At 41.7% G+C, this 27,407-nt stretch overlaps 1 protein-coding gene across 1 annotated transcript in view; it reads right to left on the bottom strand.

Moving 5' to 3' along the window:
• BANK1 (B cell scaffold protein with ankyrin repeats 1) overlaps window positions 1–27,407 on the bottom strand; it is a 2,329,074-nt gene that overhangs the window by 1,186,299 nt on the left and 1,115,368 nt on the right. Inside the window, exon 7 of the mRNA XM_085636022.1 lies at window positions 13,828–14,024. Within this exon, the coding sequence (XP_085492148.1) occupies window positions 13,828–14,024 (197 nt within the window). The remainder of the gene's footprint in view (window positions 1–13,827; window positions 14,025–27,407) is intronic.

Below are 27,407 nucleotides of genomic sequence, written 5' to 3'. Positions count from 1 at the left end.
ATCTGGGATCCAATGTACCATACTTGCCAAAATATTGAACTTGGTAACAGGGAGTTTTTGAAAATAAAACCTGGGTAATTGATTTTCCCTATTGGCCTTAATCGAAAAAGAGGAGATTTTGCCTGAATTGGGCCTGTTGGCACGTATGGTTTTACTGCCACTGCCTCTTCCTCCTGCCCTCAATGGTCTAATATATTGTAACATTCTCTCTTGCCTGTTCTGCATGGTTGGTTTGTTGCCCCTGTCCCCATTTCCTCTGCCCTCCATGGTCCGTTGTGCTGCCACTGCCCCTTATGCCTGCCCAGCATGGTCAACTTGTTGTCTCTGCACCCTCCACACTGCCCTCAACTATCTGATTGTGTGCCCCTGACCTCTGCCTCCCCACAGTATTCTAATGAACAACTAGATTGCTATCCTTATGTATTAATTACAAAAGTATGGCATGTCTGATGTAATCCTTATGTAATCAAAACTGTAATACCTAAAACATTTCTAAAACATGAGTGGGTCTTATTCCCATAGAAATTATGATTAGTACTCAAAATATTTAAATGAGGACATATTTTCTGAGTTATCAAATAGCGACAAAGCACTTTTAAAGGATTTGCTATCTTTATATCTTTTTATTCAGTTGATCACTTGATTATATGTTACACTTATGGGAGGATGTGGTGTTACGGCCAGAGCTACATACTTTGCAACAGGGGAACCAGGTTTGAGTTTCGGCGTCAGCTCGACATCCTGTGATTCTGGGCAAATCAGCTAATCATCCCATGACTACATCCAAAATAAATGTGTCCTTATTTAATGTAACTGATGCTCATGTAAAGTACTCCATTACCTTCGTGTCAAGTCTGCGCTATATAAAACTGCAAAAAAAGAAAAATAATTAAATTTTTTGTACACTTCTAAGATTGGGATTACTTAGCCTACATTTGGGTTATATTTGTGCTACATTTGGGATCTTTTCTCTCTCGTGCTCATCTTGGGAGACTTATTTGTTATGAAGCTCCCTCATTTCCTTATTTACTTCAATATGCTCAGTAGAAAATGCTTTCAGTTTTCCACTTCGATTCCATGAAGATGGCGTTCAGATATGCCACACTTTTGGCATACATTCTGAATATTAGCACTCAAGTTGCTCATTAGAACACTGTATTAAAGGTGCTGATCACCAGGGAGTTAACTGACAGTCTGCTGTTGTTGTTGAAAGTGCATGTTTCATCTGCATGTCTGAATATTTTAATAAAATGGTAAAGGAAGATATTTGAGAACTCACTTAAAATATGTTCTAATTTGTCTTTCTACAGCACTAACCATAATTTCTATTGACAAAATGAACTCCCTCATTTTGTTCCTTTCTAAATTAAATGGTTTAAGTGTTACCAGTTTGATTCAATCAAGATGGCTTCAGTTATGCCATGCTCTTGTCATATGGGAGACTGTTAGCGCTTTAGTTGTTCTTTAGAACACTTTGGGAAGTGGCAGTAGAACACAAGGGAATCAACTGACAGGTTGCACCTGTTGGAAGTGTATGTTTTACTGAGAATGTCAGACTTCATATGGCTGAAAAAGATAGTGTGATTTTACAGAAAATATTGCCCTTATTTTAGCTTCTGGAATGCCTTTACACAACCTCTAGGGGAAAATCGTGATAAAACAGTCTTTTCTCAAGCACATTTATGAAATCCCAGCAGACGGCTTTTTCACAGGGTAAAGTAACCGCAGAACTCAACACAATTCTGAATATTAGTATGATACCTTCAGCAAATGATTTATATTGTAACTAAAATCTGATATCACCATTTTTTATTGTCTCTTTTTAGTGACCCTCAAAACCTGCCATTCACTACAATGCATTTCGATAGGGTGCTATCATGTATAATGGTCCTAAGATGGCTGCCAGCACTTCCTGGTTTAAGTGCTGACAGCCAATCAGTACTCAATATGTGATCTGTGCTTAGGCTCCTTTAATATCTCAAAAACAACTAAACAGATTTACACCAAATAACAAAAAGGGCTCTTTCTAGACCAAGAGCTAGCTTTCTCTCAAATTTGGTGTTATTCCGTTCAGTGGTTCAGGCTACTCGCACATCTACACACCCACTCACATGTTCATACAGTTACTCACAGATTCACTCACAGACCCAGAGAACCACTCACAGGCCCACACAGGCACTCACACAGCCATGTACACACCCATACAGTTACACACCCACTCACAGAACCAGAAAACCACTCACACACCCACACATGCAATCATGCAGACTCTCACATAGCCAGTCACATATCTGTACAACCCCTCACACACCTTTACAGTCCCTGACACATCTACCCAGAGACTCAGTGACCCGCACAGGCTTCACACACCCACTCACACAGCCACAAACACACCCGTACAGCCACTTACACATCCACTCACAAATCCATACAACAAAGCCACTGACATCCCCATTCACATGCCCATATAGCCACTCATTTACTACTCACAGACCCATGCAGCCACTTACATACCAATTCATACACCCACCCATCACACACCTACTTACACAGTCGCGCAACCACTCACACAACCATACGTAATACAGCCACTCACACACCTACTCAGAGACCCAGAAAACCACTCACACACACTGATGCCCCCATACATACTCACACACCCAGTCACACAACCATACAGCCTCTCACATACACATACAGTCACTTATATATCAGAGAACCACTCTCACACCTACTCACAGATCTACAAAGGAGCTCTCACACCTCCTCGCAACTCAGACCCATGCAACCACTCACACACCTACTCACATACCTGTACAGCCACTCACACACCTACTCACAGACCCACAAAACCACTCACACACCCATTCACAGACCCACACACCCACTTACACAACCACTCACATATCCATCACACACACACATACCCACACAACCACTCACACATCCATGCAGGCACTCATATGTCCACTCACAGACCCACTCAGCCACTTACACACCCACTCACACACCTGTATAGTCACTCACACACCCGGTCAGAGACCTGGAAAACCACTCACACACCCACCCAGACACCCATACATTCACTCACACAGCCAGTCAGAGAATCAGAAACCACTCACATACCAATTTATATACTCATACAGCCACTCACACACCCACTTACAGACTCAGAGAAGCAGTCACACATCTACTCACAGACCCACACAGCTATTTACACACACACTTACAAACCTACAACATGTTCACACACACACACTGACGCAGCTACTCAAACACCCAGTCACACATTCATACAGCCATTCACATACCTAGTCAGAGACTCACAAAAACACTAACACATCCACTCACACAGCCACCACACATTCACATGCTCAATTACACACCCATACAACTACTCAAATACTCACTCACATACCCATACAGCCACTTACAAAACCACAAACACACCCACCCACAGACCCACACAGCCACTCATACACTCACTCAAACACCTACTCACACACTCACACATCTAATTACACACCCACACAACCACTCACACATCCATCCAGTCATTCACAAACACACTCACAGACCCACAAAACCATTCATACATCCACTCATAGACCCACACAGCCACTCATTTATCTGCCCCTTACCCCACAAAATGTGCTGAACCATGGAAGATAGGGTCCCCAAAGCCAAAATTGGTCCAGGGATTGGGGCTGTGTGTCTCCTCCCCATTAAATGGTTCCAGGCCCCAGGAATGGGGTCCACAGGGCTGCAATTGGCCTGGGGTGTGGTTGCATGTCCCACTCCCCCTGAAGTATGTTGCCTGGCCCTGAGGGGCGGGGTCCCTGGGGCCAAAAGCAGCCCACGGGGGGGGGCCCATGCCCCCTCCCTTAACAAATGCGGAGAGCACAGAGGTACCCAAGGCCACAAACTGCCCAGGGAGAGGGCCCGCAGGCTGCTGCTTTTGGGGGTATGGCCACAGGGCCCGGCTGCAGTCCAGGTCTTCTGGCCAACCCCCCTCTGTGCATGGCTAACGGTTGAGTGCAGCATAGGGGTTGGCTAGATGCTGGGGGTTGTGCACAAGACCTGCCCTGCAGCCTAGCCCTGCGGCCATCTCCCTGCTGTGCATGGTGAATTAATTAATTAAAACATTACTTTACGTTAAAAAAAAGAGTAATTCATTGAGAAATGCAAATGTTACAGGGGCGTTATAGTCCCAGAAGGACCCCTCCCTCTGGACGAAAAATCATTTTTTTTTCTAAACCTGCACCTTGGATCAGTGAAGGATCTGTGGAATTGTGATTCTGTATTTAAAAAAGTGTGACCTCCCATGCTTTTAAAAAGCATAAGATACCTGAGGAGGTGGTGCACTTTATTTTTTGTGGAGGAGGTGAGTACCTCTCACCGTACCTTATGGAGGCCCTGGGGACCCCATCCCCTGTGGTCGAATACATATTTAGGGGGAGGGGGTGTGCAAAGAAATAAGGTGCATTGGCAGAAGCAAAGAAATTAAGCCCCTCCCCCTGCTGGCACTCAGGATGAAACGGACTGTTAAAGGAACAAAACCAGTGAAATGTATTATTTATAGCTATCTCAACTATAACTCACACTCTCATCATGCAACACTCATGACATATCCTATGGCATCTTTGATAACATCACTTCAACATCTGAAATAACATAATTGGTGGCAACAGCCTTCATGGCAGGGGCACGACTTATAGTTAGTTTAGTATACAAAAAAGTGATGGATAGAATGCTTGGATTCATCTTAGCCATTGGTAATTACTCAAGCTACATCACAATCTATTGTTATTTTGCACACCGTGCCACCTCAGTTTTGACCCAGCCGTATGAAAATCAGTTTCAACCCTGCTCCAATAGATACAGTGCCAGGCCAGCTCCTCCATGAACTGGAACACAAGCAACCCATGACCATTTCGACCTTATTAAGGCTCATCAGCCTTTTTTGCATACCTTACTGTGTCGACCTAAGTGGAACAAGTATGTCAAGATGTGGGTCCCGTGCAAGATGTGGGTCCCGTGCACATTGTCACTTTTAGCCAAACTATACCTGGCAGAAGAGCCAGAACAGAAGAGCCAGAACTGAAAAAGGTGTTGCACTGTCAGTGCACCCTCTGAAGGCATCCCTATTGTAGGAGGAATGGTGGTCCCATTGACCCCCCCAGACATCAATTAGTGAGTGAGTGCACCCGCTTGCTGGTGGATCTTGCTCCTCTTCTCAAAGTGCAGGCGGGTTGCCACCTGGATTGTGAACTCTAAGGGTCTGATTCACAAAGAGCCTCTGCACTTGTGGTGAAGGGCCTGAAGTCATGGGGAGTCTCTGCACTCTGGCGTAAACTCAGCAATGAGAATTCTCATTGAGCCTGAGTGTGGAGACTCCCCAACGACTGGGCCCTCTGCCACGAGTGTGAAGTCCCTTTGTGAATCATGCCCAGAGCTTTGAAGCAGCTGCTCCATATTTTACTGAATGTGCTTCCCCCAGGGCAGTGTAACTTCACAGCTGCCCTGGAGCGCATTCATTGTAATAGGGTGCACTCTACCTATATAAAGGTGTGCCATAGCGCAAAGACAGTACGCCCTATGGCTAATATGGGCTCTGATGGGTTAAACTTTAAGGCGGCAGCTAAAGGAATCCACACCACTATGTGCCCACAGATTCTGGAGCTTCTAGGTAAAGAAAATCTGTCTTTTCTTTCAGAAAATATGTTTTCTGCCTAAAAATAGGAGTGTAGACCTGCATTAAGTTTTTTTTACCCAGGCTTCGCAAATCCTCCAGGCACACCTGGACCTAGTGGGGTTGAAAGGAAGGGGACATGAGGTGGAATCAAGGCAAGGCAGCCTTGGCATCCAGCAACCACAGCATTCAACTGCATATTTGTGCCAGTCTGGTGATCCTCTGCTCAAAAGAAGGAATTAGCATAAAGATTTTGCTCAATTATCCACTTCCTTCACTGTGCAATTACGGAATGTGTGGATGTTTTTAACAACAAACACCGTCTTGACTGGCAGAAGCCTGCATTAAACTATTGCCGGCTCAGGAGGCATTTTGTACAAGTGGAGCCGTCAGGCGAATGTCAAAAACCTAATTACCTTTCCCTACAGTCTAAAATCTTGTAAGACAGATTTAAAGGCAGAAGAATCGCATATCCTTACAAAGTATTCAGAAGTTGGCAGAAACAAAAGTTGTATGAGTGACAGCGCCACATGCCCCACATTAATGCCAGGCTACAATAAAGTGTTAACTTTGACCTCTTTAGTAAGGTCGAAACCTCACATTTGATAGCAACTTCCTGTGAAGTTTCTCCCAGGGGTTACCTCTTGACAGAAACAAGAAGTAACCTGGCGGTAGAGGTAGGAGCTGATTTACCAAGAATCTGAATCCGATCTGAAGAATGTGCTCTATTAAGAGAATGGCAAAATACTGTTGCTTAATTGTATTTACACTGTGTGCCATGCTAATGACGTCATCAGCCATTTAGACCGCACCCAGGCAGTTCGCCTGGGTGACTTCACTGCGGACTTTCGGAAAGTTCTGGGCGGGGTCCCCCAAGGCTCCTCCCTTTCACCTCTTCTGTTTAATCTTTACATTTCTCCCCTCATTTTTTCTTTACAACAAATGGAGGTCTCCGTATACAACTATGCGGATGACCTCCAACTTGTCTTTAATCTGTCCTCTTCTTCTGCCTCTATCTCTAATTTCCAGTCCACTATGATTTTCATCAGGGACTGGATGGATTTCAACCACCTGAAACTCAACCCTGATAAGACCGAGTTGGTGTTGACGGGTGGTTGTTCCAGTCCCTGGTCTTCACTCTTTTGGCCCCCTTCCCTTGGTCCCTCTCCGGTCCCCTCTACTTCGGTCAAAACCCTTGGTATTAAACTCAACTCTCACCTTACCCTTCACTCCCAGGTTAGTTTTGTGGTTTCTTCCTCTTTTCTGTCTCTTCGTACCATCCGCAGGGTCTCTCGATTTTTCACCTTTGAGGCCTTGAAGTTGATCGTCCTTGCAATGGTCATCTCCCGCCTGGATTATGGCAACGCCCTATATGCAGGTATACCTGCATATAGTCTCAGGCGGTTGCAGATGATCCAAAACCAGGCGGCTCGGCTGGTCTTTAACCTTCCTAAACCCTCACATGTCACCCCTCTTCTGAAACTTTTACATTGGCTTCCGGTTCGGGAACGTATCCAATTCAAGCTTGCATCTATCACTTACCAGGCTCGATTGGGTACGGCCCCTGCATTCATTTCTTCGGAGATTATCCCCTACTTGCCAACTAGGGAGCTCCGATCTTCTTCCCAATCCCTCCTGATAGTTCCCCGGTTTCGCCGGAAAAAGTGGGGGGGCTCAAAATTTGCGACCCTTGCCCCAACCCTTTGGAACTCACTACCCCTTGATCTCAGATCCCTAACCCCATATTCCCAGTTTCGAAAGAAACTTAAAGCCTACTTCTTCAGCAAAATTTTCATTTAATCCTCTGTTACCCGACCTCCCTTCCTTGCCTATTGAGGAGATCTGCCAGTTACAGCGCCATGAAACCGCTGGTGTAAGAGCGCTATATAAGAATTTTTAAACTCAAACTCAAACTTAGACCGGCTTTGCTCCTCAGTGAAAAGGCGAATGATCAGTGTCTTGCATTAGAAGTGTACTAAAGGTACAACTTCAAATACTAAGGGCCTCATTTACAAAAACAGTTGCATCGCCGCGTGAAAATGGCGATGCAACAGTTTTCACTGCGCCTTCCTTGCGACATGATGGTTGCGTCATATTTACTGTATGACGCATCATGGTGCAAGTAATGACAGATACGTCAGTATTACTGACGTATCTGTCAGCGCAAAAGTGACACATTGCTAGGGGTGTGTCCGAAAACAGACGCAACTCCAGCAATGTGTCCTTTCACATGGGCAAGCCCCATGTCAAAAGACCTGCGTCAGTCTTCAAAGATTTCCCTGCCAACTTCTAGAGATGCATTTGCTTAGATACGTCACTTTGTAAATAGGCCACAAAATGGTGCACTTTTTACGCTGCCACTGCTCTACAAAAAGTTACGCAACGGCGGTGCAAAAGTGATGCAGCAGTTCATAAATAAGCCCCTAAGTTCTTGGTGTGTTTTATTTTTTTTAATTACACATAATAAGTGCCTAATTTGTAATGAATTGGTGTAGAGCAGCCAAGCGCGGTCAGCACAGGTAAAAGCGGCGGGGTGGTGGTGCAGGGGTGGGGGCGGGAGGGGTCGGCAGATGACGGGATAGGTAAAATAAAATAAAAAACATAATAAAACCACTTACCTTGCGCTTACGGCATCGCCGAAGGTAAGTGCTTTTATTTATTTTACCTATCCAGTCGCCTGTCAAAATCCCCCCTCCCCCGCCCTGCCCCGCCGCTCTTACCTGTGCTGCCCGTGCCTGAGAGCAGTGCCACAAGTCTTCTTGCTGAGCTGCCCTAATCCAACGTGAAAGGGCAAGAATGCACCATATTTATGAAATACAGTGCATTTCTGCCATTTCCCTCTGTGCTGGTGCACAATTTGCTGCCTAGCGCAAATGTGCAGGCAGATTGTTTTTGTACAGGAAGGGGACTTTACTCACATAAGAGATCCAAACAGTATAGAGGGGTTGGCCCATAACGCAAAGGTTTTATCAGTGGGATTTGGCTTAGCAGTTTCACCTCCATTTTCGCAGCGTTCTATTTCACTTCATTGCACACTATTGAACCAATCAAATTCTGATCAAATGTTACTGTAAGATCTATTTGAGCCACAAACTCACAAATAAATTACAGTTTCGTCCACAGAGGTATGGCAATGTACATTTATGGTTTTGTCTGTAAAAATGAAGTTTGATCAATCTGTTGAAAGAAATTTGTACGAGGGGAGAATCTGGAGGTACTCCACCCTCAAAAACATTATAGAAAGAAAGGGAGTTTCTCAGCTGCCTGTGCTGTGGCCTTCTTCTAAGAAAGAGGTAATGTCAGGGCAGAATCCAAGTCAATGGAGTTAAGACATTTCAATAGAATATATCAATCCACAGTGCGGTCCATCAGAATAAGCAAGGGTAGGTTCTCTTCATCTTTCCTGGCTAAAACACCATCTAAGACAGGTTTCAATGCGGTCTCTGCCCTACTACATAGGCAATGCTCAGACTAGGCCTCTCTAGAATAGAGTTCCTAACCTTTTGATTTCTGTGGAACCCCCCACAGAAACATTACTGGAATCCAGGGACCGCCACTGATTCATTATTGGAAGCGGGGGACCCATGGACTGAGCAATTTCTATTATTTCAACCACACAACAAAACACAAAAATACAGAGACATATATACACCAAAAAAATGCTCAAATATTGAAATACTTTGCGTAATTCACAATCAAATATAGAAAAAGATTGCAAATTTTAAATGTTGCTATTTTATTAGTCGATGCGTTATTAATTTTAATTCACTCATTTTAATATTATTTAATTTTGTAAAACACTTGCGGGCCCCTGAGTAGGCCTTGCAGACCCACAGGGGTTCTTGGACAGCAGGTTAAGAACCACTGCTCTACAAGAAATCCATTGTTAGCAGGCATCTACATCAAAAGCTTTCTTTTACAGAAAGTCAAAAAATGTTATTCTAAAATTGCAAAACCAATTGTGCACGTGCCTTCGGAAACTAAAGCACAATTTAACAAACTCTGAAGAAAGCACATAAACATATTCAGTTTGGATAAAATCGGGTGTAAAATTATTAGGGGTTATAGTACAGGGAAAGCTGTTTTGAGGATTCCACATAACTTCCCGCTGCTGATAGCCTCTATTAGCCTAAAATATCGATGTAGGGAGATACATTAGCATGCAAATGTAAAATATGGATACAGTTACAATATACTCTTGACGTTCTGTCAAATGCAATAAGGGTGTAGTCCTCGACTGGAATATGGAAATAACACATTGACTGATGTCATTGTCACTGTATGGCGTATGACTTTGGAGAGTGCTCAAATATTTATAATTCCCTTTTTTTATACAAAGTTAGTTTGTTTACATTCAAGTCCAGTTAAATCAAGCATTTATAATTAATTTGACATTGTCGGTCAACTTTTAAGCCTCATTCGATCAGCAAATGTTATTGTTAAACTGTGCTTAGAATCTGCACATTCCATCCTGCACTTTTGGGCGGACTCACAACAAATGTTACTACAGGAGTAACCTTTAGATAGTCTTATAAGTCTTTGTGAATGAGCCCTGAAACGTAAACATCCTTACTAGGAAAAGTGCAAAGGGGACATCCGTCCATTCTGTCTCTGCCATTTGTAAATAAATATGACCCCCATTCCCTCATATTATATATTTTGGGGTGATTCACAAAGGCATGCAGTTCAACGTAAAAGAGTGCTGCACGAGTACTCCTATGAGTATGAGTACGCTCTTGTCACCTTTTTCGAAATGCAATAATTGGAAACTTGGAACCCGTACTGTATACAACAGTGTTATAATTAATGAACCTAGGAGACAATGGCCTCTCCCCAGCTTTTAGTTTAGATTCGAATGTTATATTCTTCTTGTTGTAACTAACACAATCTGACTTTTTGGTTATCTAAGGACACTGTGTGTTGTAATTCTCTCTTATCTATGCCGAGACCTTAATGTTTTTTTTTCCTGCCTCCCTCCCCGTTCTTTCCAATTCCTTACAGGCAGTGCGCTCTCAGGCTTGTCATTGTTTAGTCCTGATGATGATCTATGTATCTTTTAATAGATCGAAACGTCGTCGACCTGCTGAACAACATGCACATTAAACACATATGTTAAAAGTTGTGCATTACTGTTCACTTTCTAAATAGCCTGCCCCTTTACTTTGAATGGCGTTAAGCGTGTTTGTTTCGCCTGAAAAATGTCTTCATAAATTGTGATTTTCTCTAAATGTTTTGTATGTCGAAGGACACAGGACTGTGTCCCACTCTAATCTACTTCTTGTAAATCCCAATTATCACGGTTTATATAAAATTACATGTCCGGCTGGACATTTTCAATTAATATAGTACTGATTCTGGTCTGGTTTATTACTCTTACACTAAAGTAATTTTGAAGGACCATTTGTTTTTTGAAATAGCACCAGTACTCCTAAGCATATCTTTGGGAATCAGTCGCTTTTTGGTTTAACAAACCCTAATTTAGCTAAAACCTTTCTGATGATAGTAAAAACAATGATGAAATAGCTTTCTCTAATTTTTCCTTAATTTTCATTAGAGATTTTGAGAGCTGCACATGCATGGGTGACTGGAATCAATGCTACTTCCGGGACCAGAGAGACAGCGAACTAGCAACAGTCCTGGAAACGGGGAGAATATACAGCTGGAGCCCACAAACAGAGGTTGGCGCAGAAGGTGGGTGTCGACATGAGCGCTGGAGACATGAAGGGCAGCACCATGAGGATCATGGTGAGTGTAAAATAACTCAGGTGGTAAATGCATTTGCTACGTCATTCTCCAGTTACAGTTATGAATCATCACAAAATAACTCAGAAAGCCTGGTGCTACACGTACCATATAAGCGCATTATGTGAGACATCTCTGTGAAAATTGCTGTTATCGAGGCCTTTTTATTATTTCTGGGTTATAAGTCACAAGTCTATCAGAACATGTCAATTACTTTTTGATCCACTTCGAATAGTTCTATGCACCCTACAAGGAATATTTTTGAAATCCTGAAGGTTTTAATTCAATCTTTCGTTTTTTCAAAGGTTAACAAAATGGATTCCAATAGATAGTCATAAACACTTATTTTGTAAGTGTCTATAAACATCAGTTTCTATGATGTGCTACATAAAGTTTTTTAGTGTGTACTTAGACACATAGCAAGGCATAGTTTATTTATGCAGAGTAAACATAACTCTACTTGCATAGACCCAGAGCTGGAGAAAGTCAAACACTCTTTACAACCATACTCTGGGGCAGATTTATAAGGCACTTGCAACGCATTTGCGCTGCCGCTGCGTCACTTCTGTGATGCAACGGCAGCGTAAAGCAAGCGCCATGCTGCAACGGATTTACAACATGATGCATCTAGGGAGATGTGTCACGCCATAAACCCCTATGCCAAATTATACGTACGTCAGGTATAATGTGGGCGCACCGTCGCAGTGTGGGCGGTCCATCGCAGGAAAGCCTTGGAAAAGTGGTAGATGAGTGCCGGTGAGTTTTGGTGGTGCAGGAACATGACGGTGGCATGCCGCCCGCTCCTGAACCGCCAAAATTTGTAATCAGGCCCTTAGACAAAGGGAATTAGACTGTCCATGAAGGCAGGTATAACAAACTATAAAAGATCCCTTAGCTATTCCTTGTGTCAAAGCAAACTGGATTTGCTTTCACAATGCACACCTCACAGACATGCAGGAGGAGTCATTCGCAGAGGCCTATCCAGAAATGGGATAAGGCTCAAGAATACCTATTGGAACCAGAATCGCGACAGTTTCCCCTCTGTTACGGCTCTGACTAGCTGTAGTACCCAGACAGTCAGTTTCCTGTCATCAGGCAGCAATGTGGCAAAATATGTGGCAGTAGATGATAAAACAGCAATAGGAGCAGATGAGAAAACAGAAATAAAGGGAAGGTTATGGGAGTAAAAACTCTTTATAGGCTTTAGAGTAGCTTGCCATTATAAACAAAATGAGTAGGAAGAATTTGTCCAAAAAGGCATTTCTTAATTTGTACTTTTGTGAGAAAACATTTGTCGAAGAGGGATTAATCAAGCGAAGCTTCTTTAGAGTTCCATATCTCCGCCTTCTTGTGAGGACACACATCCCATGATAATTCCAAGCTTGGCCTGAAGGTTCTGACTCCTTTCTCTGACCATCATAGATCATTTGTTTTATTTGTTCAAATACATTTTCAGTATGGGGCGCAGCACACACTGGCCCAGATTTACTAAGCCTTTGCGTTGTCCTAGTGTTGCGCAAGGTGATGCAAGACAATGCAAAGGTTTCAGTAGGATTTACAAAGTCACACAAGGGGCGATTTGTGCCGCCTTGCCTGACTTTGGAAAGAAATGCAACACAGCAGCTTCAATGTAGGAGTTCTGTGGGTGGTGCATGGGAATTTCCATGCCTTAACCCATGGAGTTTGATGCAAGCCTAGATTAACTAAAGTCAGTACACCTGGGATTGTGCCAAACACCTGCGCCCACCACAGAGAGGTAACAAAGAGAAATAGCTTTACTTCTCCTAGTTACTTCCTATTTCTATGCATGATGTATTCTGCATCATGCATAGAAAAAGGAAATTGCCTTTAAGGATTGTTGTTGTGCAGGAAGGTATCGCTTCCCGCACAAAAGCAGTCCTTCCTGAAACACAGACACCATTGCACTATGCTGTCTTGGCGCAAAGCTGCACACAGTTAGCGAGCACTAGGAGGGAGAAGAAGTACGCCATATCTGTTCTCTCGATTTCACGTAACGCTGCACTGCAACTTTGTGTGCCGCAATAGTAAATATTTCTCTATATTTTGGTCCTTTAAAAAAATTAAATCATCACAATTTCTATATCTCTTAGAGGACTAAACTAAAAAGGAAGGGATGGGCAGTTACTCACACTATGAGCTGAAGAACAATTGAGAATGATGGCAATGTGCTTTATGTCAATGATGTCAAAAGTTGAAATCTTGAGTACTGCAACGAAGGCATTAATTGGATGTATCCTTTCTATTGTACAGTTCATGGCTTCTGGACTTTCCCATGCTCAACTCCTCTGACAGCATTTCTTAAAATTAGAGGAAAGGGCACTCTCACATTTACCTTGCATTGCTGACAAGTATTGTACAAACGTTTGACTTACAGATACTTTTTGGAGGAGTTGACGAAGGTCTTCATGCCCATGTTTCTTAGCAAGACTTGCTGGATCATCTCCGTCCCCGTTGATCATCCCGGCAGCACGAACTGCCCCAGGGCACTGTGTTAAAAGACTTGTTAGGTTCTTGAAGCCAAATTTGGTTGCAAAGTGAAGCAGAGTCGGATATTCCCCAGACTGGCAAGCTGCAAAGATAAAGATGAGGGAGATTTATAATACAGTTGAGAAGATCGTGTCTCTCGCATCATGACCACTAAAACATGCAGCCTCTTTTAAATTACAAAATTAGCTCAATTGAGCTTCAATTTACTTTAGTATAGTTGAGTTTAGCCATTTAGATTAAATGAGTTGGTCTGCCTTAATATTGCTCATGTACCACTCATGAATGAGAGCAGTACAATTATCTTATGATGGCAGGAACCCTTGGTGGAAGTTCTCCTGATATATCATGGCTGCATTCCTGGTTTATGATGGCATAGTTCTGGAAATTCCAAGGCGGACCCCCCACCTATCACTGCACCCAAGCATTCAATGGCAGTACCGCCTAAACAAGGCTCACTGATTATACCTCAAAACAGGTAAAATTCAATATTAATAACATTTAATAACTTATTTCTAGGTTTTAGAGAAAGACACTAATGTCATAGAAGTAAATGGTTGCATAATGCAGCAAACCTTATATCTAAGCTTTAAATGAGGTCCACAACTTAAACTACAAAACACTATTATCACATAAGATTTTTTGTTCAACCATATCGTTTTTAAAAAAGTGGAATTGCTTGAATTCATATTAATTTACTGTAGATAAACTAATGTCATCTCATTGTTTTGCACTAATCATTAAATGTGCATAATACATGACTATAGGGTTTGGCGTGTCATATGGAGTGTTAATACACACATTCTAATCCCTATCCTATCCAATTCATAGAGGGAAGTAGACATAGTCAAAGAGTTAATTATGCACCCAATTAGGCAAATTTTTCGACATTTCCAAACATCTTCTAAGTGATGGTCTTTTACGTCAGCACAATTATTCAGAGTAACAGAACTAATCATGGAATTCCACTTTTCATCTCCCAAAATTAGAGAGGCTTTTCATCCCAAATGGGTACTTTCTCCCGAGAAACACCAAAGATCATATGGGTTCAGGCTGCAATATTATTCACTTTAAAAAAACAACAAATAGATCCCATCCCATCGGTGTGGTTCCCTAACTGGCGTCAACACCTTAATACCCATGAACGTTTTGTCTGCTTATCCCTGAAAAGAATTCCCACTTGATAGATATTCTGCTTGGGTAAATTGGCTATGTTGGGCAACGTGAGAGTTTCCTTAAAAGCCAATTGGACACAGTTCAATTCTCCCAGAGCGTTCTCAAACCGTCCAATGGCAATACTCCCTGGCATATTGTTGCTTAACCCTGTGCAAATGATGGCAGTAAATTAGGCATATGTTGCCTGCAGCCGCGGCCCGTGCAGGTAAGAGTGGGTGGCCTGGGTAGGGGGAATTTCAACAGACGACGAGGGAAAATCTATTATTTATTTAATTTTCCCTTATGGTCATCTGTCGAATTCCCCCCCAACCCGGCCCCACTGCTCTTACTTGCACGGGTGGTTGCTCGTACATTTGGAACATGATGACTGCACAATGGGCTTATCTTGCCGCACCAATGGCACATGAATGCAGCTCCTTCATTTTACTGACAGGACACAAGAACATTGAGGACACAAATGCTTATTATAGCAGCACCATGGTTGGAAGCCTTGTAAATATTTGTTGGAAATTTTATGGCTATCTGGGGATGTTGAGAGGCCTTCAGGCACCAATGCAATACCAGGTAATTAAAGACGGGTGTGCAACAGATGCTCCATTACCTAGAAGGGACAAAAGCAGCATCCATAAATCCAACATCCATTTGCAAATCCCCATCCTTTGCTTGTGGATGGGATGCAAACTACTCTCTGATCTGTGTGCTTGACTGCTTATCTAAAAATTGTACACCGTCTTCAAGCAGTAAATTATACTTCCACATTTTCACATTTGTTTGCTTTAGTAGCTAGTGGTGACTCTTTACTACTGTTATATCTATTTGTGTTCTGCACATGTTTACTGTTTATTTAAATCCACCTTTGTTATTAGTTATTCTGAAAAATCCATCACCTGATCCCTCATTACGTCCCCTCCTCATTATCCATAATGACTAAATGAGACAGTCCTGGCTCACCAGACAACCAATCCAAAGGGTGCCAGCTGGAAAACATGTCAAAGATATACATCATCGAAATCTCTGGCAGCCACTAGAAGTGTCAGAAAGGCTCTGGGTGTTGCCGAGCAGCCTGTTCCTTGCAATTTTAACCAGTGGGAGCGCAGCTCAGCAAAGCTACCGGATAACATTGCCATCTGTGGCAGCATCTGACTGGACCTTGAGGGCTGGGGAATGAGCTTCCTGGTGCCTGAGGCAGCACAGTTGCTTCTGGCAGTTCCAGGGAGGTAAAGGCCAGTAGCCAAGGCTCTCCCGATGTGAGGAACTTGAGTCGCCTGATTGGGCCCTTATTAATCATTAATTATGGCTTTTCTCTCCCTTTCAGTATTGGGGGCAGAGGGGGATATTCTGACTGTTTGATTCTAGTGGACATTCGTCCTCATGATTGGTTTCTTAGGACGTGACATTTCCCTACTTATAGAGCATCTGTTTTGCGGTTTGGGCGTTTTAATATTTTGGAGAGCAAGAGCAGTAGGAAAAGGAAGGCGATTGCCTCTACTTCATCAGATGATGAGGGACCTATTCCTGTTAGGAGCAGAATGTCGTCATCAGCTCTTCTTCATCAGCCAGATCGGCAAGCCCTGTTGACTGCAGCAGAGGTGCAGAAAATTATTTACTCTGCTGTATCAAAAGCCCTTAAATCCAAGGGAGGCCAGTCCAAGGGGGGGAGGGTCATTCTAAGTCTCAGGCTACTGTGTCCACAGCTTCTTCTTCTTTCTGATGAGAAGGCTCCTTTCACTTCTGCAGGGAAGTATGTCAGGAGAGAGGAGGTGCCTGAGATGCTAGACCATATTCAGCATCATTAAGCCTTCTAGCCTTTCTCAAGACAGAACAATGAGGGTGCTTTTTTGCCTCAGTAAGTTAAACTTCCAGTCGTCTCCCTGCCTCTTCATTCCAAAATCAAGGATTTACTTTTTGTAGAATGGAAGGAGCCTTATTGAGTAGCTAATCCTTGTTTCCTACAAAGGTTGCACGTGCTTGGGGATACTAATGACTCTCTACCACAATCCCTGAAAGTGGATTCTATTCTTCCAACTCTGACTGGGAGAATTTCCCTCAACCCAGATGATTGTCCTTCATTGGACGTTAATGATAAATAGATGGAGAGCTCCTTCAAGAGGGTGTGTTCTTCTCAAAATCTGTCATTAAGATCTTCAACCTATGAAGCATACTCAGCACAATAAGGATTTTGATGCTGTGGTAACAGCAATCCAGGATGGGTCAGATTGTTCAAAGATTTTGGCAGCCATGGAGCAGCAGGCCAAATTTGTCGCAGATATTTCTTCAGAAATTCTGATGGCAGCTTCGGTGGCATCTGGTACAACAGTGGCTGCTCAGCGTCATCTTTGGATATGTGATTGGAAGGTGGAGTCATCAGAAAACACTCTATTAAAGCTCCCATTTGATGGAAAGAAGTAATACAGAAAAAAGTTGTGCACTATGTCATCCAAGGCTTTCAAGGATAGAAGGCATGCTCTTCCAAATAAGAGTAAAACCTCCTCCTCTTTTTACCCTCAGGAGCTTTGGGTTCATGCTTCTTTGTTCTTCTTCCAAGAAGTACTACATATCTTTTTCTTAGTGGAAAAAGAGATTGCAACACTGAAGACAGAGCAAGAAATCGGATTTGAAAAATCAACAGGGGGCATCCAAGAGAAGGACCTGACAATTATAGCTCTCTAAATCTTGTCCTGCTGATGGGTGGCAGGATTCAGGTGTTCTTTCACAACTGGCACCAGGATGTCACCGGTCATTGGGTGCTGAGTGTAGTTCAAGAAGGTATCAACATTGATTCTTCTGGATCTTCTGCCCCAAACTGGTCTGATTTCTACACCTATGCAAAGGGATCAATTCAAGTGAGAAGCTCTTCTGTCTAGCATTATGCATCTTCTCCAACAGAGTCAGGGTTCCTACTCCAGAGCAAGGAAAAGGATCATATTCTTTTCTATTTTGCGTACAAACGGCATCAGGGTCTCTCAGGCTGGTTATGGGTCTAAAAAGGGTGAACTGTGGGTTTGTATTGGTCATTTCAAGGTGGTGACTCTCTAATCCATGATTCTCATGTTGGAAGATGAAGAATTTTATACCATAATCAATCTGCAAGATACCTATCTTCCTATCCTGATTGCCCACGAACATCAAGGGTACCTGAGGCTTGCTGTGGCAGGGCTTCATTTTCAGTTCTCATCCTTTCTTTTAGTTTAAAGTCGGCACCCCATATATTCATGAAGATATTCACTCTTCTGTTTGCATTACTTCTCCAAGAGGGTATTTTCATGACCTTTTATCTGGACAACTGGCTCATTCATGCACCTTCAAAATAATTTGTTCAACAGCACACCTTAAGGGGTCTCGCCCTATTGCAGACACATGAACCCCGTTTGCTCCCTTAGTGAACTCATTTGACATTAAGATAATTTCCTATGCTGAAGATACCCAGCTTCTCTTTTCTTATGAGGGAACCTCAAACTCTGCTAAGGAATCTTTTTCCATCTATATGAGAACTGTCTTCAACTAGTTAAAACCAAATCACTTGCAATGTAATCCTGAGAAGCCAGCAATCCTCGTCTTTTGGCCCAATCTATCACCTGGTTGGTTGGGATGTTTGCCTATAGGTGGCCCTACCCTCCAACACCCTCAGGCACTGCAAGAAACTTGGATGTTGTATTTGATGATCACCTCTCCTTCAAAGGCCAAATCTCCTCAGTTGTAAGGGTTTGCTTCTGGTTAATGAAGGCCCTGAATAAATTCTTAGTCTTACTTCCCTGGGGATTCCAGAAAATAGTTGTTCAAGCATCTATTCTTTCTGGATTGGACTATGCCATTGTTTTATACCTTGGCCTCCTAGCTTTTCTGATTCAACATCTGCAGGTAGTGCAGAAGACAGCAGTGCGTGTTCCTTTCAATATTTCCAGGCTCACCCCTACATCCTCCTTCTTAAAAAAGCTTCACTGGCTACTGGTCAATATAAGAACCACTTTTAAAGCTTTACTGCCTACTCACCATGCCTTAAACGAAGTTGTTTTTCTCTATTTGACAAAATGAATCTGGCTGTATTCTCCCGGCGGGGCTCTTCATTTTGGGAAGGCCCAATTGTTTGCTCTACCATGTTTTAAGAGATCTAAGTGTGGGGGTTCATCTTTTTCTTTGCGTGTAGCTTCCATCTGGAATCAGCTAAATGCTCACCTTAGAAATACATCAGATGAGAATGTTTTCCGCAAACACATGACAACATACCCTTTTAACTTCTAGAGCCTACCTCTCTTGCATATGCACAACAGCGCTGAAACAATCTCCAAGTAACTGTGAGCGCTATAAGATCCCTCTTTCATTCATTTATTCATTCATTCATGAATTTCTCATAAATTGGGAAAAATCAGAATTGACTCCTTCACAGGACAGGCTCTTTATTGGAGCTCAGTTTTTCATGGCTCAGGGAATAGCACCTCTACCTCAAGCCAGGAGAAGAAGACGCAATCCCACATCCGATCCTTGCTTCTCCAGTCTCCCAGAATATTTCCGGGTCTTCATGTGCAGGGGGATCTGGAATACACCATTTTTCTTGTGCATGTGCAAGATTCCATCTTCACCACTTCATGAGGTTCATTATGTCAGTATGGAATCCTCTGGTTCATAATTTCTTATGCAGGATTTTACTTACTCAGGAAGTGTGTCATCATCTTTGGTGGTGGCTCCAAACCTCAATATCCTGGGGGGTTCCTTTCCGTCTGTCTCCTCATTTGATCATCACAACAGATGCCAGCCTCTCAGGGAGGAGGGCCTGGCTTGGTCATCATCAGGTACAGGGAAGATGATCTTTGCCTCAGAGCAGGAAGTCCTCCAACTGAAGGGAGCTGGAGGCTGTTTGTTTAGCTTTGTTTGCATTCTCAAACTGATTTCAGGAAAAGGGTTCAAACAGACAAAATCTTTCACTGCGCAGAAATGAGAATGAGGTCCAATTCACATTCAGGGGTCGCTCAATGTAGTAGAGGATTCATTGAGCGGGATAATTCTCTCTTCGACTGACTTTTGTCTTCAGCCAGGGGTGTTTCCTCAGGTAGTACAGAGGTGGGGATCCCCAGTGATGGATATTTTTGCAGTTTCTTCCAGTGCTCTGGTTCATAGTTTCTTCCCCTGGACGACGGAAGTTCAAGCTTTGGGGGGTGGACGCTCTGTCCTGCAGATGCCTTTCCCCTTTTCCCTCTCATTTCCAAAGTTTTTCTGATGGTCAAGAGAGAGATGTTAACTGTGATTTTGATTGCACTCATTTGAGCATGCCCAAATGGGTTTCCTCTCATGAGGTCTTTGGTAGTGGAGCAAGAGTGGAGATTATCAACCTCTCCACCTCCTTTATAATTTCTGATTCTCCAGCAGGAGGTTCTAGCTAGGGGTGGGTGAATAATTCCGCTCTACTGGCTGAGTTTGAGGAGTTTTGCCCAAAAGGAAGTTTTGCCAGAATACGGAGTTCTGGCAAACTCCACCAACCAGAGTTTTTTCTCACACACAGCTCGCCAACAGTAAGTTGGTGAGCTCGAGTGAGAATTTGTGTCCCCTAACACTGTTTTTGGGCACTAGAATGTCTTCCGGTGAGATTTTTCAATGCAGGCAGTTGCGGCAGGTTGCAACCGTTCACTTTGAGAAAGCTGTAGCTCTAGTACAAAATCAACTTGAGCAGCAGAAAAAAGCAGCACCCCCTGCTGCACTGCGTAGTCCCGTTCACACTAATTTTATCACATGGAACGAGCTCCCGGGGCTAAAAATCAGTGCAAGCAGAGAGATGTGTCAAATTCCGTCCACTCGCAGAATTCCACAGAATTTCGCAGTTTTTATGCAACTTCATGGAATTCCTCAGAGTGAAACTCTGTGAGTTCTGTCCACCCCTAGTTCTAGCCAGACTCATGTTAGCAGCCTGGAAGTTGAGCGGTTAGGATTATATAGAAGATGATTCCCTGATTCCTTTGTGTCTACACTTTAGGTTTCTAGAATGGGTTTCACTTTGAAAGCCTATTTGAGGCATTTAAAGTCTTCCAGTAATTAGTGTATGGTTAAGGAGCTGGATCCTTCAATGGCAGGCCTTTTTGAGGTAATTACTTTACTGAAGGAGGGAGCTCTTTTGGGGCTAAGCATGTCTACTCTCAAAGTTGAGTGGGCATCAATAAAGGCTTTTCAGGCTTCTTTGGGTAATCAGATAGATTCAATGAATTTATTTTCCAGACTCTTTATGGGGTTATTGCATGTGTATATTCCTGCTCATGGGATCTGCTGCTGATGTTAGAAGTGTTAAAGTTCCCACCATTTGATCCCTTACAGGATATAGATATTAGGACTTTGACTCTCAAGACGTTCTTCCTTGTGGCAACCACCTCTGATAGGAGTCTCTTTCCCCACAGGCATTCCTTCCTTCATCGTTAAGATAATGTTTCCTTCAACGGGAATCAGGAGATGAGTATTCCACAGTTTTGTCCCTTTGCTTCTTCAGAGAAAGAGGTACATCTTCACAACTTGGATGTGAGGAGAGCTCTTCTCATTTATCTACAGAGTGTCGTCCTTTATGGTTTCTCTGATTTCATTTGTCAATTTTGGCCCTTCTAAGAGAGGCTGCAAGCCAGCTGTTCCTTCTCTCAGCCGCTGGGTTTGAGCCCTCATTTCCATGGCTTATTCTATTTCTGACTCCCGACTCCTTCAGGCAGTCGGGGCAAGTGTACTCGGGGAATGTTCTTGTCAGTAACATAGCTTCGGAGCGCTTCTATTGCTTTGAGTTGTAGGGTGGCTACATGAGAATCCACTTCAACTTTCGTAAATCACTACAGAATTGGGTAGGAAATTGAGGTGGTAGATTTTCATGGGTCACAAGGTTTAGCATCAATGAAACAATAGGAGCTGTGGAATGTATTCTCTCTCCGTATGTTTCTTGATCACTAATATTTCATTGAAATTGGGAGCATACAGGTTTTTGAGTTGTTTGGTTCTTTTGGCTTAGTTTTAGTAGGTGTGGAAAGCGAGAGGAGGGACAAGAGGTAATGCCCCAATACTTACCCCTAATTGCATTACTCTAAGCCCTTCCCCTTGCTTTCCATACTTATATCCTTCCTTCCCTCCCTCTCATTTCTCCCAGGTCAACTCCAAAAACATCACAGCTTGGTGCTTTTGAACAAAAGGGAGTTCAGGGACGGAAGGGGCCTTTTTATTTTCAGCCGGAGTGCTATGGATTGGTTGTCTAGTGAGGCAGAACTACCTTCTTTAGCAAATATGGAAAGTGAGGGAAAGAACTCAGGGCAATGCATTTACTGGTATGTAAATGAGGCTTTATGCTAAAATAGCAAACCAATTCTCATCAGATTTATTTATTCAGAATAATTGAAAGAATTGTTGTTATTCAGTTTTATCTCTATTTTCAAGGCAATATTTTACTGCCCTCCTTTCAATCTTGTTTTTGCTCTCATCACTCTACAGGGAGAAGCTTCCTAGTTTCATTGCCTAACTTCATTGGGCCCACTCTTCATCATAAATTGTATTCTCCATTGATACTTTTGGATCTTTCTCCTGCTTTTAATACTTTTGATCCCACTTCTCTTTTATCCTCTGTACATTCTTTAGATATTTTTGATTTTGTCTAGGATTTCTTTCTACTCGTCTGATTGTCCTATTTTTTTTATCATTTCTAAGCTGTGCCATAGAAAGTATCTATATCTTCGTACGTCCCATTTATCAATGTACTTTAGAATTTCTTTGTCCTTCACTCCTACTCTTGATTACATACATTTACTTTCTGTTATCTCCTTTATTTTTTTATCCTTATGACACCTAATTTATTTGTCATTTTTAGCATTCGCAGATTAACTTCATGCTTTACCCTCTGAATCCTTGATTACCGCCAACTTTTTCTGCTTTAACACTTCAATACCAAATTGTTTTGTGAGACAGATTCATTTTCCATCTTCTCTAATTATTCACATTTATTCCGCCTGTGACTTGGTATTATTATATTATGAAAGACTAACTGCCTCATTTAGAAATTAGCGAATGGATATTGTGTTCACCTTATTTAAAGGGCCAAAGAATATAATGCAATTGTTGTAAGGTTTGCAATGGGTTCACTCATCTGCAAAACTCGAAATCAGTCCCTTGGTATTTACTTTCCTTTTCCATTGTTTACCTTCTCATTCAGTTCTTGGCCTTATCTCGGTTAAGTTACTGTTGTCATTTATATCAGGTCTCACACAATATTGTCTACTTCCTTTCCGATCTATCCTTAATTCAGTAATTTGTATTTAGTTTGATCCTAATTAGTTAGCTCATATCACTCTCTTTCATTCTCGTTCCCATTAGGTGCTAATTTTCTGTATAATGCAAATTTCTTATTTATGTATAAAATGCACAACGTCTGTCGCACCACGAAATATTGTTGGTTCACTTATTCCTGTTTAGCCTCCTCATAATCTCAATTCCACAGGTCAAGCCTTCCTGTGTACCCCCATTTTCGTTGTGTCCCTTCTAGGCTGAGGCCTTTTACTTTACTTGAATGTTGGCCTTGAAATGAATTAACTGAAGTATTCATGTATCAATTTCATGGTATATACTTTTATCAGTGTTTTCTCTTCATGCAAATGTTTATAGTTTATAGTTTTGTTATTTTCCTTTACTTTTGTTTGTAGCTTGGTGCCTTGATCGGATGTATGACGTTACAACGCATACTTTTACAACGCATGCACTTACAACGCAATTTTTACAACGCAACATCCACTACAACGCATTCCATTACATCGCATGACACTACAACGCATTTTTTAAAACTACCTTTACAACGCATTCCATTACATCGCATACTACCATACTACTCCAGGGGGTGCAACAGTAGGGTAAGTATTGGATAGTATAGGGGTAAAAATTACTATTCTTACTCCAGGGGGTGCAACAGTAGGGTAAGTGTTGGATAGTATAGGGGTAAAAATTACTATTCTTACTCCAGGGGGTGCAACAGTAGGGTAAGTGTTGGATAGTATAGGGGTAAAAATTACTATTCTAACTCCAGGGGGTGCAACAGTTGGGTAAGTGTTGGATAGTATAGGGGTAAAAATTACTATTCTAACTCCAGGGGGTGGAACAGTAGGGTAAGTGTTGGATAGTATAGGGGTAAAATATACTATTCTAACTCCAGGAGGTGCAACAGTAGGGTAAGTGTTGGATAGTATAGGGGTAAAAATTACTATTCTTACTCCAGGGGGTGCAACAGTAGGGTAAGTGTTGGATAGTATAGGGGTAAAAATTACTATTCTAACTCCAGGGGGTGCAACAGTAGGGTAAGTGTTGGATAGTGGAGGGGTTTTACCCCTATACTATCCAATACTTACCCTACTGTTGCACCCCCTGGAGTAAGAATAGTAATTTTTACCCCTATACTATCCAATACTTACCTTAAATGCAATGTATTATTATGCGTTGTAATGGTATGCGTTGTAAAGGTAGTATGCGATGTAATGGAATGCGTTGTAAAGGTAGTTTTTAAAAATGCGTTGTAGTGTCATGCGATGTAATGGAATGCGTTGTAGTGGATGTTGCGTTGTAAAAATTGCGTTGTAAGTGTAGTGCGTTGTAATAGTTGCGTTGTAAAGGTTGTTCCCCGCCTTGATCATAGTTGTTTTACTAATGTTTGTTGATTTATATTTTTATGCCAGCGCTTTGGATAAAAGTGTGTCATAGATTCAAATAAATGAAATAAATGTGCATTGTGGAGCATGTTGTGCATGTTGTTATGCATTAAAGAGTAGCTTGAATTCTATTTTGCCATGATTTGAACCTGATTTTTCAATTTAATGTGTGTTGTCATAATTTCAGTGTTACACATTACTGGGAAATGCTTTTAATGCATAAAAACATTGGATTTAATGCCACACTTCCAACAAGGACTTTATCTGAGGGCACGCTAAAAACTGAAAGCTGATTGAAACTACACTTACAAAATCCAACTACAGAAATAAGAAAATGTATTGAGAGGAGCAGGAATATATATTCACATTGGATAATGAAAATGCATCAATGTTGAGCTAGCTAACACCGAAACTGTCAATTGTATCAATCTAGAGGAACTCATTACATTCACATACAAATCCAAAGTATGGGCCATATTATCAAGGACGGCGTTAAAATTATCGCCACTTTAGTGGCAGGAAACTGCTGCTAAAGCGGCGATAATGGGCTTGATAATATGCCCTTTTGAATTCTCATAGAAGCCCATGTTCCGGTGTGAACATGGGCTTCTATAGGAATTCACAAGGGCATATTATCAAGCCCATTATCGCCGCTTTAGCGGCAGTTTCCTGCCGCTAAAGCGGCGTTAATTTTAACGCCGTCCTTGATAATATGGCCCTTTGTTATTTCATTTTTGCAATATTTATGATGGTTCTACTTGGACAATACGAAACTTGAAATTGAACATAACTATGGCTTTCTAAGATCATCAAAGAAAAATGTACATGTATGCATTGTTTTGATATTTTATGAAAATGTAATTGCCTTCGTATGCAATTTAAAGAATTATAGTTAAAACTAAAGACATAACATAATGATTAAACATGTTTTGTGTTGCACAGAAAACAAGAAAGTAATAAGGTTTTTTTATATGATGTGTAGAATTTTAAAGCAGCCGATTCTGTTGAACTAGTAAATTAAACTAATGAACTGGAGTTTGATGAGGAGTTTTGACTAGAACACTCTGGAAACTAATTACCATATCATACCTTTAAATCAGAGCATCCCCTATCATATAATGTAAGATAGTTAGGAACTCTGATACTCTGAAGAAAGAACCAAACCTTTTTTTTTCAACACAGTGGTTATTTCACAACGGCTTATGCAGAGTAGTGATGTGTAAGAAACTATCTGGTTCTTAGGCATAGCTGATTGGTGTGCTACAGGTCCTTGAGAAAACACTTGAACAATCAAGTTACATCCCAAGAGTTAGCTTTTCCTGCATAGCACGGTGAACAGATATTGGTCTTACTCAGGCGCATTGGAAACAGATATTGAATTAGCCATGCAATACATATTGTTTGATTGTGTATACCCACTGAATGGCTCATTCAGTACAACAACATAATGCACACACAATTCCGTTTTTGTGTTATGTAAGAATTGTTGGCTGGAAATTGACATAAGCACATTTTTAAAGAGGCAGATGGAATATAAAATGACCTAAGCACTATTCCTCCATTCACACCTTTAATACAAGTTATTGTTAAAGGTGTAAATTAAAATGAGGTATTTATGCTCACATCAGCCAACATCTACCAAAAGATTTTTTCTTTAATGTATGCGCAAGAATCAGAATTTCTTTTGTGAGTATTTTAGTCTGAAAATAAGATGCTAGAACTAAAGATAAAAATTACATTTATTTCTCTGACTTGAAATCTGCAGTTCTATCAAGTCAAAGAATAATGACATTCTAGGGTATCAGATTATATTGCCTCTGTAATTATTACAGTACTTTAACTGTGTTATTAGAAGTCTGTTCTTACATAATGATGTGCTGTTTCAGCAGAAATTGAAATTAAACTTCCTTACTTCGCCACATTTTTGAAAAAATAATTAATTTGGTGTATTTAGATATACGTATTGTAAAAATTATAATTGCCAGCAGTGTAACACAAAGATGATTGTTCACAGTCCATGCACTAGAACGACACAACTAAAGCCATCCCTACTGTAGAATACATTACTACATTTTCCAGTGTATATAAATATTATTTTGTCCATCATTTTACTTAGGTGTTTGCTGATGTTTTTTTCCCCTTATTTGGGTTGGCATGCTTTACGTCTATCTGGCAGAGTAGCTTTGCATCTGTGTGGGTTTATTTTCCTAATGATTCCTCTAGCTGTAAGCTGCTCGTTTTCCTCCTCCGTTCATGGCTATAATGCAAAGAGCCATGTTGTGCTTAATCAAATGGGGTACTGAATACCCCAAATACCTCGACCCCTTTACCTGTTTTGTTATCAGCCTCTAGCAAAACCCAATCAGTAATCATGCATGAGTAAACACGTCATCGGTAGTGCAAATAATTTGTGATTGACAAAGAAGATTGAAGCTGATTTGCAAACTCAAAAACGTGATGTGCAATGTACGAGACGTCGAAAGGCGTGGGTAGACATTGACATTTTACAGTGAAGCAAATCCATACTGTTTTCTAAAAAAGATTGTAAATCCTAAAATGTGATTACAAAGTTGGGTTTTGCAAATGGTATGTTTGAACCATTTTCAATTTGCAAATGGTCGCAAAATGGGTGATTTTTTCCATTTATTTTTCATTTA

Source organism: Triturus cristatus, chromosome 2_1 (assembly GCF_964204655.1).
Source record: "Triturus cristatus chromosome 2_1, aTriCri1.1, whole genome shotgun sequence".
Taxonomy (NCBI): Eukaryota; Metazoa; Chordata; class Amphibia; order Caudata; family Salamandridae; genus Triturus; species Triturus cristatus.
The sequence above is the reverse complement of the archived record's forward strand: the minus strand, read 5'-3'. Positions and strand labels throughout refer to the sequence as shown.